Source organism: Pteropus vampyrus, unplaced genomic scaffold, assembly GCF_000151845.1.
Source record: "Pteropus vampyrus isolate Shadow unplaced genomic scaffold, Pvam_2.0 Scaffold219, whole genome shotgun sequence".
In the NCBI taxonomy this organism is placed as follows: Eukaryota; Metazoa; Chordata; class Mammalia; order Chiroptera; family Pteropodidae; genus Pteropus; species Pteropus vampyrus.
Genome location: NW_011889000.1, coordinates 651541 through 662999, shown reverse-complemented (window position 1 = coordinate 662999; position 11459 = coordinate 651541). Strand labels below are relative to the sequence as shown.

The following is an 11459-nucleotide window of genomic DNA, read 5'->3' as shown; positions in this document are numbered from 1 at the left end:
CAGTTGGCATGATCTCTTAGCATTTATGGTTTTCTTCAGGCATTCTGTCATCCCCTGATGACTGAAGTATGTTATAGTCTCAAGAAGGTCTCTGAACCTCCTAGATGGATGTGGTATTAAAGATGGCAGGTTTTGAGAAACTCCATTTCTCACAGATTTTCAAAGAAAATGACCTTTGGTGCTCTGAAGGAGGCAGTTAATGGGAATTCTAACTGCCTGTTCTTGAGATTTTCTAAGCAGGCTTCCGTACTTGGTAGCAGCTGATTGGCTGTCCCAGAGTTAAGTGGACGACCAAACCAGTAAACTGAAAACTCAGCTCCTGATGTGGGGTCCTCTTTCTTAGCCTATGTGGAAGAAAGCTTGGGAAAAAATAAATAAATTAAAAAAAGTGCAAATAGTCAGGCATCTCATTGAGAGGGACTTACAGTAAGAAATAAAAACCTTACTCTAGTATGAATTTATACTGTATAATTATCCCACGATAATGGAGTAACTGCAAATGAACCCTGTGGTGGAGGAGGTAGGTTCTTTCTCTGGAGCAATTATCAAGATTTATTTGGTGTCAGAGAAGAAAAAATTCCCAGGTATGTGACTTATATCTAACAGTTACATAAAAGCCGTAATTAAATGGGAATGATAACTGGGGTGATTTAACTGCTAGAGGGCGAGATGAGCAGTGTCGTGCGGATAAAGACGTTGCTTCAGTGCATAAAGATATGGATTCATAGCTAGGATTTATTAAGGGCTTATTCAGGGTAAAGTAGCTCATAGATGTTTTAAATGTATTATTTATTTAATTCTCACAACGACCCTGTGAAGTGCTATCCCTATGTCACTGAATAGAAAATGAGCTCAAAGAAGTTAAGTAAGTTTCCAAAGATTAAACATCTCAATGGGCAGAACTGATCTTAGGCCAGAGTCCGTGGCTTTTCTCTAACCATGAAAGTGATTGTTGAAAGAGGCTAGTAGCAAACTAAGAAAAGTTGTAATATTGAAGCATGAGGTTAATGTATGTATGGAGCAGAATTATGGTGGACAAATTTAGCAGTTTTGGTGAGAGTTCAAATCTAATCGTATACTTAATATCTTCACATGTTAAAATGTTCATTTTGTGGCATCTTTGGATGCTGACTAGATCTCTTGGATATGGAGAGCTTGGTTCTAAATCAGCTTTGTCACTGGCTAGTAACAGACTTTGAACATGTTACTGAATGCCTCATATATCAACTCTAAAGTACATTCCATCTCTAGATTTAAATACACACACACACACACACACACACACACACACACACAGGCTGAATTGCTAGAATAAGGGGACCCGCAGCTAGTAGTAAAGCCATAAAGAACACAAAGAGAGGTCCTTAGTTGTCTCTCTCTTGAATTATGTCCTCTCGGGTTTCTTTTCCTTAATGAAAGCATTAGAAAGACTTTCAAAGTAAGTTTTTAGTACTTTGGTCAAAGATAGATACAACCAAATCCACGCAAATGATATTAGAGATCTTTTCATATTTATTTGGAGGAATCAAACTGGAACAACTTTGAGGATAACTTAATAACAGGTCATCCAAACTGTGGCCCGGGAGTATAATACTTTTCAGTCAGTTTTTCGGGGATGAGGAATAGCGCTGTGTTCTCTAATAATGGTGTGACGTCACTGAATTCGAATGGTTAGCAAAATAATACAAGATTTTCCTGGTACGGCACTGTTTTCAAGTTTGTGGCAACTTCTCCATCTATTGTTAGATTCCTTCTAATACCCAAAATATCATTGAGCATAACGCCACAGTGATGTAATTTTGATGAGCCATTTATTTCCTCTTACCTTGTGAAAACAAGTTGTTTTCTCAGATGACTAAAAACAGTACACTTAAAAAAATTCTCCCCTAACCATGTGAGAAGGATGGTAAATTTAAAAATCCATAAATGTTTGAGCTTTCTGTTGTCAATTAAATGTATTGAATCAAGCAAACCAATTCCGAGGGAGGAAAAACATCAGTTTAATTTACTCAGCAGTTGTCAGGAGCTGTACAACATATGGATTTTATTCTACCTGCAACTGGTAAGTCAATTTATTACTGTTTCTTGGATGCTGGCAAAAGATGTGAGACTCCTCATTCAGGGACAAGGACTTTATCACTCACGGCAGAAGCAGTAGCCAGGGCATCGGTATGATGCTCACTCCAGTTCCCCATACCTCTGAGTCCCATGGAGTCAATATCTATTATGGATGCTACGTTAATTTACTAAGGTCACTATAGCCAAACACACAGACAAGACGAGATTCCCACAACAGAAATTTATTGTCTCATAGTTCTGGAGCCTCCAAGTATGAGATCAAGGTGTTAGCAGGGTCTGAGGGACATGAGAGAAAGATTCGTTCCTGGCCTCTCCTTGGTTTGTAGAAGGCTTCTCCCTGTGTCTTCACATCATCTTCCCAGTGTCCAAGTGTCCAAATTTCCCCTTCTTATAAGGACACCAGTCAGATTGGAGCCCACCCTAATGACCTCATTTTAACTTAATCACTTCTGGCAAGACCCTGTCCCCAAATACAACCACATTCTCAGGTAATAGGGTTTAGGACTTCAACATGAATTTTTGAAGGGACACAATTCAGCCCATAACAGAAGCTTGCTTACACTAGTAGTTGAGTGCCTTACAGGAGAGGAACACTGAGCTTGGGGAATTCACCATGGAAACAAGCCTGCTCATTTCCAGGGAAGAAAACCTCATCCCTCAAGTTTTCTCACTGCAGACAAAACTCTGAGGAAAGGCCTGGGTAAAGCGTGGGCAGGGCCTCGCATCCATGGTATGCAGCGAGAATGTGCAGGGATGCTCAGGATCCATGCAAATTGTCTCTCCCCAGAGCAGCAGTCAGAATCTCAGACTAAGGCACAGCCGTACCGTCCTTGGAGTCTTTATCGAGTCAGGTTCTGTTTTGCACAACTGTAGATTTAAGCCCACCTGTCCAGCAGTTGTCTATATTGAAGAACAACCTGAGCCACAGCTCTTTAGTGTGTACTGATTATATTCCTAAATACCTTTAATATTTTACTCCACGGAGTAAATGTGGAGCTTAGTCAACTGTTATGTCATCTGCTTTTGTGGCGTAACGAGAAACATTTAACTTAAGGGACGAGATGATTTCTTTACTACGTAGTTGTTTATAGCAAAGGAACTCAAAAATATGTTCAGAGTCACTGAATGAAAATGATTCTTATTTCTTCCGACAGATGGAACTGCTACTTTTATACGTTATACTTTTGAACCTGTTTGATTTTTCATCAGGAATAACATATAATAAAGGTAAGTTTCAGACGCTCGTACTCCCTATGTTATTCTTAGGCACTGTCCTTTATGTCCTTTCCTCTCTAATAGTTAAAATATTCTCCTTTAGCACCCCTTCATTCCATTATCTTCCGGTTTTCCCTATTGTACTCTAGTTCAGACATTTCTAAAAATACCATTGTGAATCTATTGTTCTTAAGTCGTATACATAGTTGTATTTTATTATATTTCATTACTTATAAGTCATAGAATCTTTAATGTTTAAGGAAAACTTTATCTTTGCAAAACTTTAATTATTCGAGTAGATATTTTTTATTTTTCCTCCACAAATAGTTACATGTAGTGTGAATTGTAAACTGAATTATAAGGCCAGTAGATTGAGACTGAAGAGAGTTTTCTGAAAGTAAGCTGGTTGACCCTTGAACAACATTGGGGGTTAGGGGTGCTGAACCCCATGAAGTAAAAAACCTGTGTATAACTTTTGACTTCCCCAAAATGTAATAGCATCTGTGGGGGATGGGTTCCCCACAAATATGAAAATCCACACATGCTCAAGTCTCTTATATGAAATGGCATAGAACAGTGCATGCAATTGTTCTTCACTCCTACAGATTCCCAGTGGCAGATCGAAGGTACCATCTTCAATCCTCATTTGGTTGGATGCGAAACCCAGGGATATGAAGGGCCAAGTGTATATTTATTGAATAACATCCACTTATAAACGGACCTATGCAGTTCAAACCTATGTTGTTCAAGGGTCAACTGGACACAGATTAAATTAGGCAATAGGACTTTTATGATGGGAAAACTGTGTCTAAGGAATAAGGCAAATCCACCTTCATCTTTGTAGATTGTTTAGATTCTGTCGCATCCTGGACTGGATATACTAGCACATGGTAAATGCTCGATCAAAAGATTGTCAATGCCAGTGGAATGGAAACATTTCCAGCTGCCTATGTTCAAAATACTTTCTCTAGAACATACTTTTTTTTTAAAGTATTAATATCATGTTTATTGTTCAGATGTCACCTTTAATTTGAAAGGACAGATTAAGTTCTGATTTACTTTTTTGAAGATCTCCACCAGGAAACATATTCCTGACAAACATTTGCTGTCTCAGAAAGATCAGAAAATTTAGAAACTTTTTTCTTTTATTTTTTAGCAATGGGAAAAAAAAATCTCTAACTCATCTTTAAATTAGGCAAATTTTCAAAGTAATTTGCCATTGTATACCATCGAAACTCACGTTTGCTACAAAACATGTTTGTACTCACCCTAATCCTTTAGTGTCCTTTAGTGTTTTTGCTGCTTCTGGCTTCAGCTTCATTGTGACAAAGAAAACCAGAGCTGGACAGTAGTTAAAACTGTAGGAACAGACTTTATTAGGAACTCTTGCAACGGGGAAAAAGAGGCCTCAGTATAGAACTGGGCTCAATTCCAAATACAGCCTGGAGAAGTGGGGTTTTACAGCCAAGGATCAAGTTGGGGTTGGAGGTTTGGTAGGTGGAAAATTACTAAGAAGGGACATCAGAGATAGGGGGCTAAACTGACCAAGCAGAATTCTTGCGGAGGGCAGGTCAGGCTGATCACCTGGGTGGATGGTTGGGGATGAGGAGTTCGACTAGATATAGAGAGTGGTCAGAAATCGAGGATGGGGATTCTCTCTAAACTGACTTAGCAGGATTCTTGCAAAAATGGTTATGCAGATCTAACAAGGGAGGGTGAAGCCTCGTTGAGGAGAGGGCTTAGTGCCTGACTGAAGTTTAGTCGAGGAGAGAGTCTTTGTCAGTTGCTGCAATTGTGTATCCATGAATAGAGCAATGAGTGAATTTCATAAATAGTGTGTCTCTGTGTCCCAGAGTGGTTTTCCTATTCTAGTCCGAGCAGACATTTCATCAGTGATGGCGCTCGTGTAGTTTCCCTTTATATCATGATCCTTTTGAACGTCACATACTGTTAAGAATGTAACTTTGCTGTCAGGCCTTTCCTTCAGAGGCTCACAAAAAAAGTAGTTCTTTTTGTATTTCATTATTAAAACAGGATTTAGAAAATGCTGTAATCTGAGAATTTCTAGGCAAAGGCAGGAGGGTTAGGAATTGCTTCTCTCTCTAGCCACATTCTCTCTTCTGTTTTTTCCCTGCCTCCCCTTTCGTAGCCCAAGCTCGAAAGATCCCATTAACTCAAGGGAGTGATTCACAAAATGCTACCAAAGTGCTGAGACAAGTTTTAGAAAAAAAACTTCCATTTGAACCAGATCTTAAAATGTGTTAAAATTCAAGGCAGAGACTAGAAAAAGAGAGAACCCCATGAGCACTCCAGGGGTGCCGGAGTGCAGGTTGCATGCAGGGAAGTCTGAAAGAGGGGCTCAGTTGTTTAAAAATTGCCTAGCAGGATAAAGAGAAGATGGCCCTTAGGGACAGAAACATCTTGGTTCTAATCTAACTTACTGCTGTGAGTTGGGGGACCTTTGAGCAATAACTTAATATTCCTGAGTTTTGGTTTCATCTTCTTTAAAGAGGAGACAATAATGCATATGGCACAAGGTGACGTATAAACCCAGAGTCTGGCTCAAAGTATGATTGCAGGTTATTCATCTTGTTTGTACAACATAACAGTTTGATGCTCAAAATCCTCTAAGTAAACATATCAATGCAAGTATCACAAATGCAGCTTAACATACATTTTGAGGTTATAACGTTAAACAGTTTTCAAAGTACTGTTCGACTCATACACTTACTTTGACCACACCTGACGATGCTGCCAGTTCTATTTTTTAAAGCTATCACTTGATTCTAAAGTCCAATTCACTTCTCTGCTTAGAAATCTTTACTCGCACTCCATTGCCTAATGAATAAACTCTTTAAAAGAACAGAGGCTAAGCAGAAGGGATATACACAAAAGGAAATTAGAAAGGAATTTAAATATTTCACTGCAAAAAAATAAAAATCAACTAACTACAAAAGGAGAGAGTAATACAGGAAATGAGGGACAAAAATGTTGTAAGGCATATAGAAAACTAATAGCAAAATGACAGAAGCAAGTTTCTCTTTATCAGTAATTACTTTAAATGTAAGTGGATTAAATTCTTCAATCAAAGACAGAGATTGGCAGTATGGATAAAAATACATGGTCCGAATCTATGTTGTTTATAAGAGATTTACTTTAGATCCAGATGAGAAAGGATCTTCCTCCCAACCACCCACTCTTTTGGGTAGAGGAGTCACTTTCATATTAAAAGCTCTCTATTAAAACATAAACTCTCTTTCCAGTCTCCAACTCCTGTCCCTTTTATGGGCTCACTGAGGTTGAGAAGCTTAAGAGTCAAGGACTGTTTTTTTGATCACTGAAAAATTTGCACCATGTGGTATCTTTTATTTTAATGTTCTGTCAAACCTTCCTTTTTAGTGTCCTCATTTGGTATCTTTAAAATTAAAAACAGTGGAAGATTTGAATTTTATCCAGAGTATACAATTATATTCTTTTGAAAATATGGTTTTCAGTTTTAAAATTATGGTTCTTTTGATGGAAATTCTTCTATTAGTGACCTAAGATATATAGATAGATAGATATAGATATAGATATATAACTTTTTTGTGTGTTATTTAGGTGATATAGAGAAGTACTTTACTTGTTCTAGCCAAGGACTCCCCCAAAAGAATGAAATATTCAAGTTGTATCTTTCCTTAGACGACTTGGTAAGGTCCACTAATAGTATGTTGTAACCTTTACATTTCTTTAAACTCCATGTATAAAACCATTAACATTGTACTCTTTTCATATACCTTTAATAATTACTTTAAATGTAAATGAATTAAATGCTCCAATCAAAAGACATAGGGTGATCTTAACTACTAGAAAAACTAAATGAGTTAAAACTCTTAGTGTCTTTCTCATGTAGGGTTTCAGTAAAATCCACCATTTGTGATTTTCGTATACCTTCTCAAAGCTGGGAAATATCCAATAAAACGCAGTATGATGTTTTGCTTTGTTTAGACACAAACTAATAATTTTAATAAAACAGTGATTTCTACATGCGATAGCATGTGTCTTTGATTCTATGTTTATTAAGTATAATAATTTTATAGCCATTTCTGTGACAGAAAAATTCTTATAAGGATGAATTGAAACCTATTTTGATACTAGCATACTAGGTTACTGAGTTCTGAAAGTGTGCTTTTCAAAATAGACTTTTCTTCCTACTTAGAGACTGGAATTACTAAAGATAGAAGTCATTAGCAGCATCTGCTTTTCGTAGATTTCTCTTCACTTTTAAATTAATGTACTATGTTTCTCTCCATTGAATTGTCATTGCTTATTTGTTTTGTTTGTTTTTTTCCTCCTCTTTTCTAAAGAAAATCCAGTGTATTTTCCAACCCCAAAGTGAGATTTCTTCAAGGGAATTTATGAGTGCATTCACATCAGGAGGACTTGCTCCCAGCTTGGGAATCATAAATAGTACATATACTGGCATCTTCCACTTTAATTTAACTTTGGTAATTACATTTATTTATTCTGTGATGTTGTTAGCAAGAAGCATACTCTTCTTTATAGGATGTGTTTTTTACAAAAATGCCTAGTCAAGTAATATTATGTCTATATGTTTAAAACCAATAATACAGTATTATACTTGCCGCTTTAAACAGTCATATATTTTTTAAAGAAATTAAAAGAAGAAAGGAAAAAAATACATAATGATTTTTCACTATCTACCTTCATATTTACACTTTCCACTGCTTTTCATTCTTTTCTGTAGATGTAAATTGTCATCTGCTAGCATAATCTTTCAGCCTGAAGAATTTCTTTTAGCCTTTCTTATAGTGTAGGTCTAGTGACAACAATTCTTTGGGAGTTTTTCCCCTTGAAAATGTTTTTATTTCACCTTCATTATAACACTTTCATTAAGACATGATTTACATACCATACAATGCACCAACTTAAATTGTACAATTAAATGGTTTTTAGCATATTTATAGAGTGTGCACCCCCTATGTTTTCTACAAAGTTCCTAGTTTGACTTTTTAAATTTGGTTACTGATCCATTTTGAGTACATTTTTGTGTGTGGCGTGAGGTCAGGGTTCACATTCATCCTTTTGCCTGTAGATATCCAGCTCTGCTAGCACCATCTGTTTAATTGACTGTTATCCTTTCCCTACTGAATTGTTTTGATACCTTCGTTGAAAATCAATTGTCTGTAAATGTGTGGGTTTATTTCTGGATTCGCAATTATATTGCATTGTTCTATATATCTATTCTTATGCCAGTACCTTGTTGCCTTGATTTGGTTGCTTGTAGTGAGTTTTGAAATCAGGAAGCATGAGTCTTCCAACTTTGTTCTTTTTCAAGGTTGTTTTTGCTATTCTCTGTATGAATTTTGCTAGTTTTCATACAAATTTTAGGATAAGCTTGTCAATTTTTACAAAGAAGCGAGCTGGAATTCTGATAGGGACTGTGTTGAATCTGTGGATCGATTTGGGGGGTATTGCCATTTTAATAATATTAAAATGTATCCAATCTATGCATCTGGAGTATTTTTCTATTTATCTAGATTTTCTTCAATTTCTTGCAAAAATATTTTATATTTTTCAGAGTCTAAGTGATGTACTTCTTTTGTTAAATTTATTCCTAGTATTTTATTCTTTTTGATGCTATTGTAAAGGAATTTGCTTTTCTAATCTCGTTTTTAAATTGTTCTTTACTAGGGCATAGAAATGCAAAATTAATTTTTGGATATTGATCTTGTATCCTGCAACCTTGCTGAACTCATTTATGAATTCTAATAGGTTTTTAGTAGTCATCTTAATTTTTGAATGATAGTTTTGTCAGATATAGAATTTCTGGTTGATTTCATCTGCTTTCAGCATTTTGACTATGTCATTCTGCATTTCAAATATATCATATGACATTGTTTCTGAATGAGAAGTCAGCGTTTAACTTTATTTTCCCCTATATGTAATGCGTCATTTTCTCTAGATGCTTTTAAGATTGTCTATTTGTATTTACCCTAATTGGGTTTCTCTGGGCTTCTTGAATTCTAAGTTTACCAAATTTGTAAAGTCTTCAACCACTATTTCTCCCCAAAAATGTTCTGCCCCTTCCTCTGTCTCTTTTCCTGCCTGGGACTCTACTTATGCACATTTTGGAACCTGCGGTATTGTCCCACAGATATCTAAGTCTCTGTTCATTTTTCTTTAACCATTTCTCACCTTTTTCAGGTTGGATAATTTCAATTGCTGTATCTCTAAATTGACCTATTATTTTTTTCACTATCTCCAATCTGCTATTGAACTCATCTAGTAAATATTTTATTTCAGTTATTTTACTTTTCAACTTCGTTATTTACATTTGGTTTTATCGTTATATTTTTCATTTATGTGCTGGGATTCCCTATCCATTTCCTCATGAGAACATTTTCCTTAAATCTATGTACATATTTGTAACAGCTGCTTTGACTCTTTGCTATCTGGACTCACTCTGAGTCATTTATCATCTACCATTTTCCTTCCAACTATTCGTTACACATTCCTGTTTCTTTTCATGTCTTGTCATTTTTGGTTGAAAACTGGACATAAATTGTAATAACTCTGGATTCTGTTATGTTCTTACAAGAATTTGCTGTTGTTTTTGTTGTTAGTGGTCTAAAACGCTATTACTTATCTAGACACAAACTGCAAACTCTCTTGCCTATGGTTTCAGCAACTGATATCTCTGCTCAGTTTTTTGAACTTCCGCTGCTAGTTTTTTTTTTAACATGGACTTCTATGGGTCTCCTTTGCATCTGTGTAGCCCAAGGATTTGGGAAGAGTTTATATTTAACTCTTAAATCACCGTTCTTGTAGTTCCTTTGCTCCTGGGATTTTCCTCTTAAATTCTCAAATTCTGTCAACACCGAGTCCTATCCTCTGACCTGTCAAGCCAGTAATGCTTCAGCTTTGTGCTACCTGAACTTGACTGTATGATATTCCTTTTGTGGCTACAGTATTATACATAACTGATTAATGTTTTAGTTATTTCCAATCTCGTACTATTACAAATAATGATGAAAAATATTCTCGAACATATTTTTCCCATATATGCGTGAATAATGTAGGATAAATTCCTAAGAATAAAATTACGGGTAAAAGATATATGCTTGGATGTTTTTACTTAATTTTTGTTTTTAAAAGATGGGGTGTAATATGTCAAAATAAGTATTGATATTAACATTGTAAAACACTGTTTTCTGATGTCTTCTTTATTTAAGTTCAGAGATCAGATTTACTGGTTGATTTGTATTCCCAGAGAAAACATTACGAAAAATACAGGTAAGAGTGATCTGAATTAATTATTTTACTCATGGGTCTGGATTGCCAAATTTAACAAATAAAAATATTTATTGTATTAAAACATTATTTGCTATCTCATGTAAATGTCTCATGTACTATTTGAGAGATACTAAAAATTATTTGTGGTTAATCTGAAATTCAAATTTAATTGAGGTTTCTATATTTTATCTCACATTTCTATTATACAGCGATTGTTCTGATATACATAACATATTATTCTTTATTTAAAGTAAACTTATTTTCTAGAACTTGAAAATTGGAGTATTGAGAAATTCAGATATCAATTAATTTTACTGAAAATGTATCATTAATCTTAAAATGTTATAAGCTATAATATGTAATGTGTTATTTTACTTTGTAATCTACTAGTAAGTGTAATATGGCAGCCTAGCTTTATATGCCACTGTAAATAAACAGATGGAAAAAGGAGGAAAGTAAAATTCCAGGAGCTGTGAGTATTGGCCTAGTAGACTGAGCTAATAGACCTTAAGGCATGAGATGCATTCTCATAATTTAAAAATGATGCAAGGTATATTATTTCAATATGGTAGGTAGGTGCAAGGAACAGAAATCAACTTGACTGCACTTAAGGAAAAAGAAATTCATTTTTGTCATGGAACTTAAAAATAAAAAAGCAGCCAGGTTTATAAGAAGGAATTAGAAATAAGAAATGGAAAACCATCAAGAACCCAGGGAGTACTTTCACCATTTCTCTCTTTTCTATATTTTCTGTTAATTTACATTTATTTTTCTTTCTTTGCAGACTAGCTTCCTAAAGCTGCCTCACTGCTGTCAAGTTTTTATAACCTAGAGGCCAGCTTAATTCCAAATTCCAGGGAGAGGTTGGC

General features: G+C 35.4%; 1 protein-coding gene across 1 annotated transcript in view; it reads left to right on the top strand.

Moving 5' to 3' along the window:
• The window catches only part of CATSPERB (cation channel sperm associated auxiliary subunit beta), a 98005-nt gene that overhangs the window by 10927 nt on the left and 75619 nt on the right, over nucleotides 1-11459 (top strand). The window contains exons 2-5 of the mRNA XM_023538364.1: nucleotides 3234-3306; nucleotides 6895-6983; nucleotides 7641-7781; nucleotides 10530-10590. Of these exons, the coding sequence (XP_023394132.1) occupies nucleotides 3234-3306; nucleotides 6895-6983; nucleotides 7641-7781; nucleotides 10530-10590 (364 nt within the window). The remainder of the gene's footprint in view (nucleotides 1-3233; nucleotides 3307-6894; nucleotides 6984-7640; nucleotides 7782-10529; nucleotides 10591-11459) is intronic.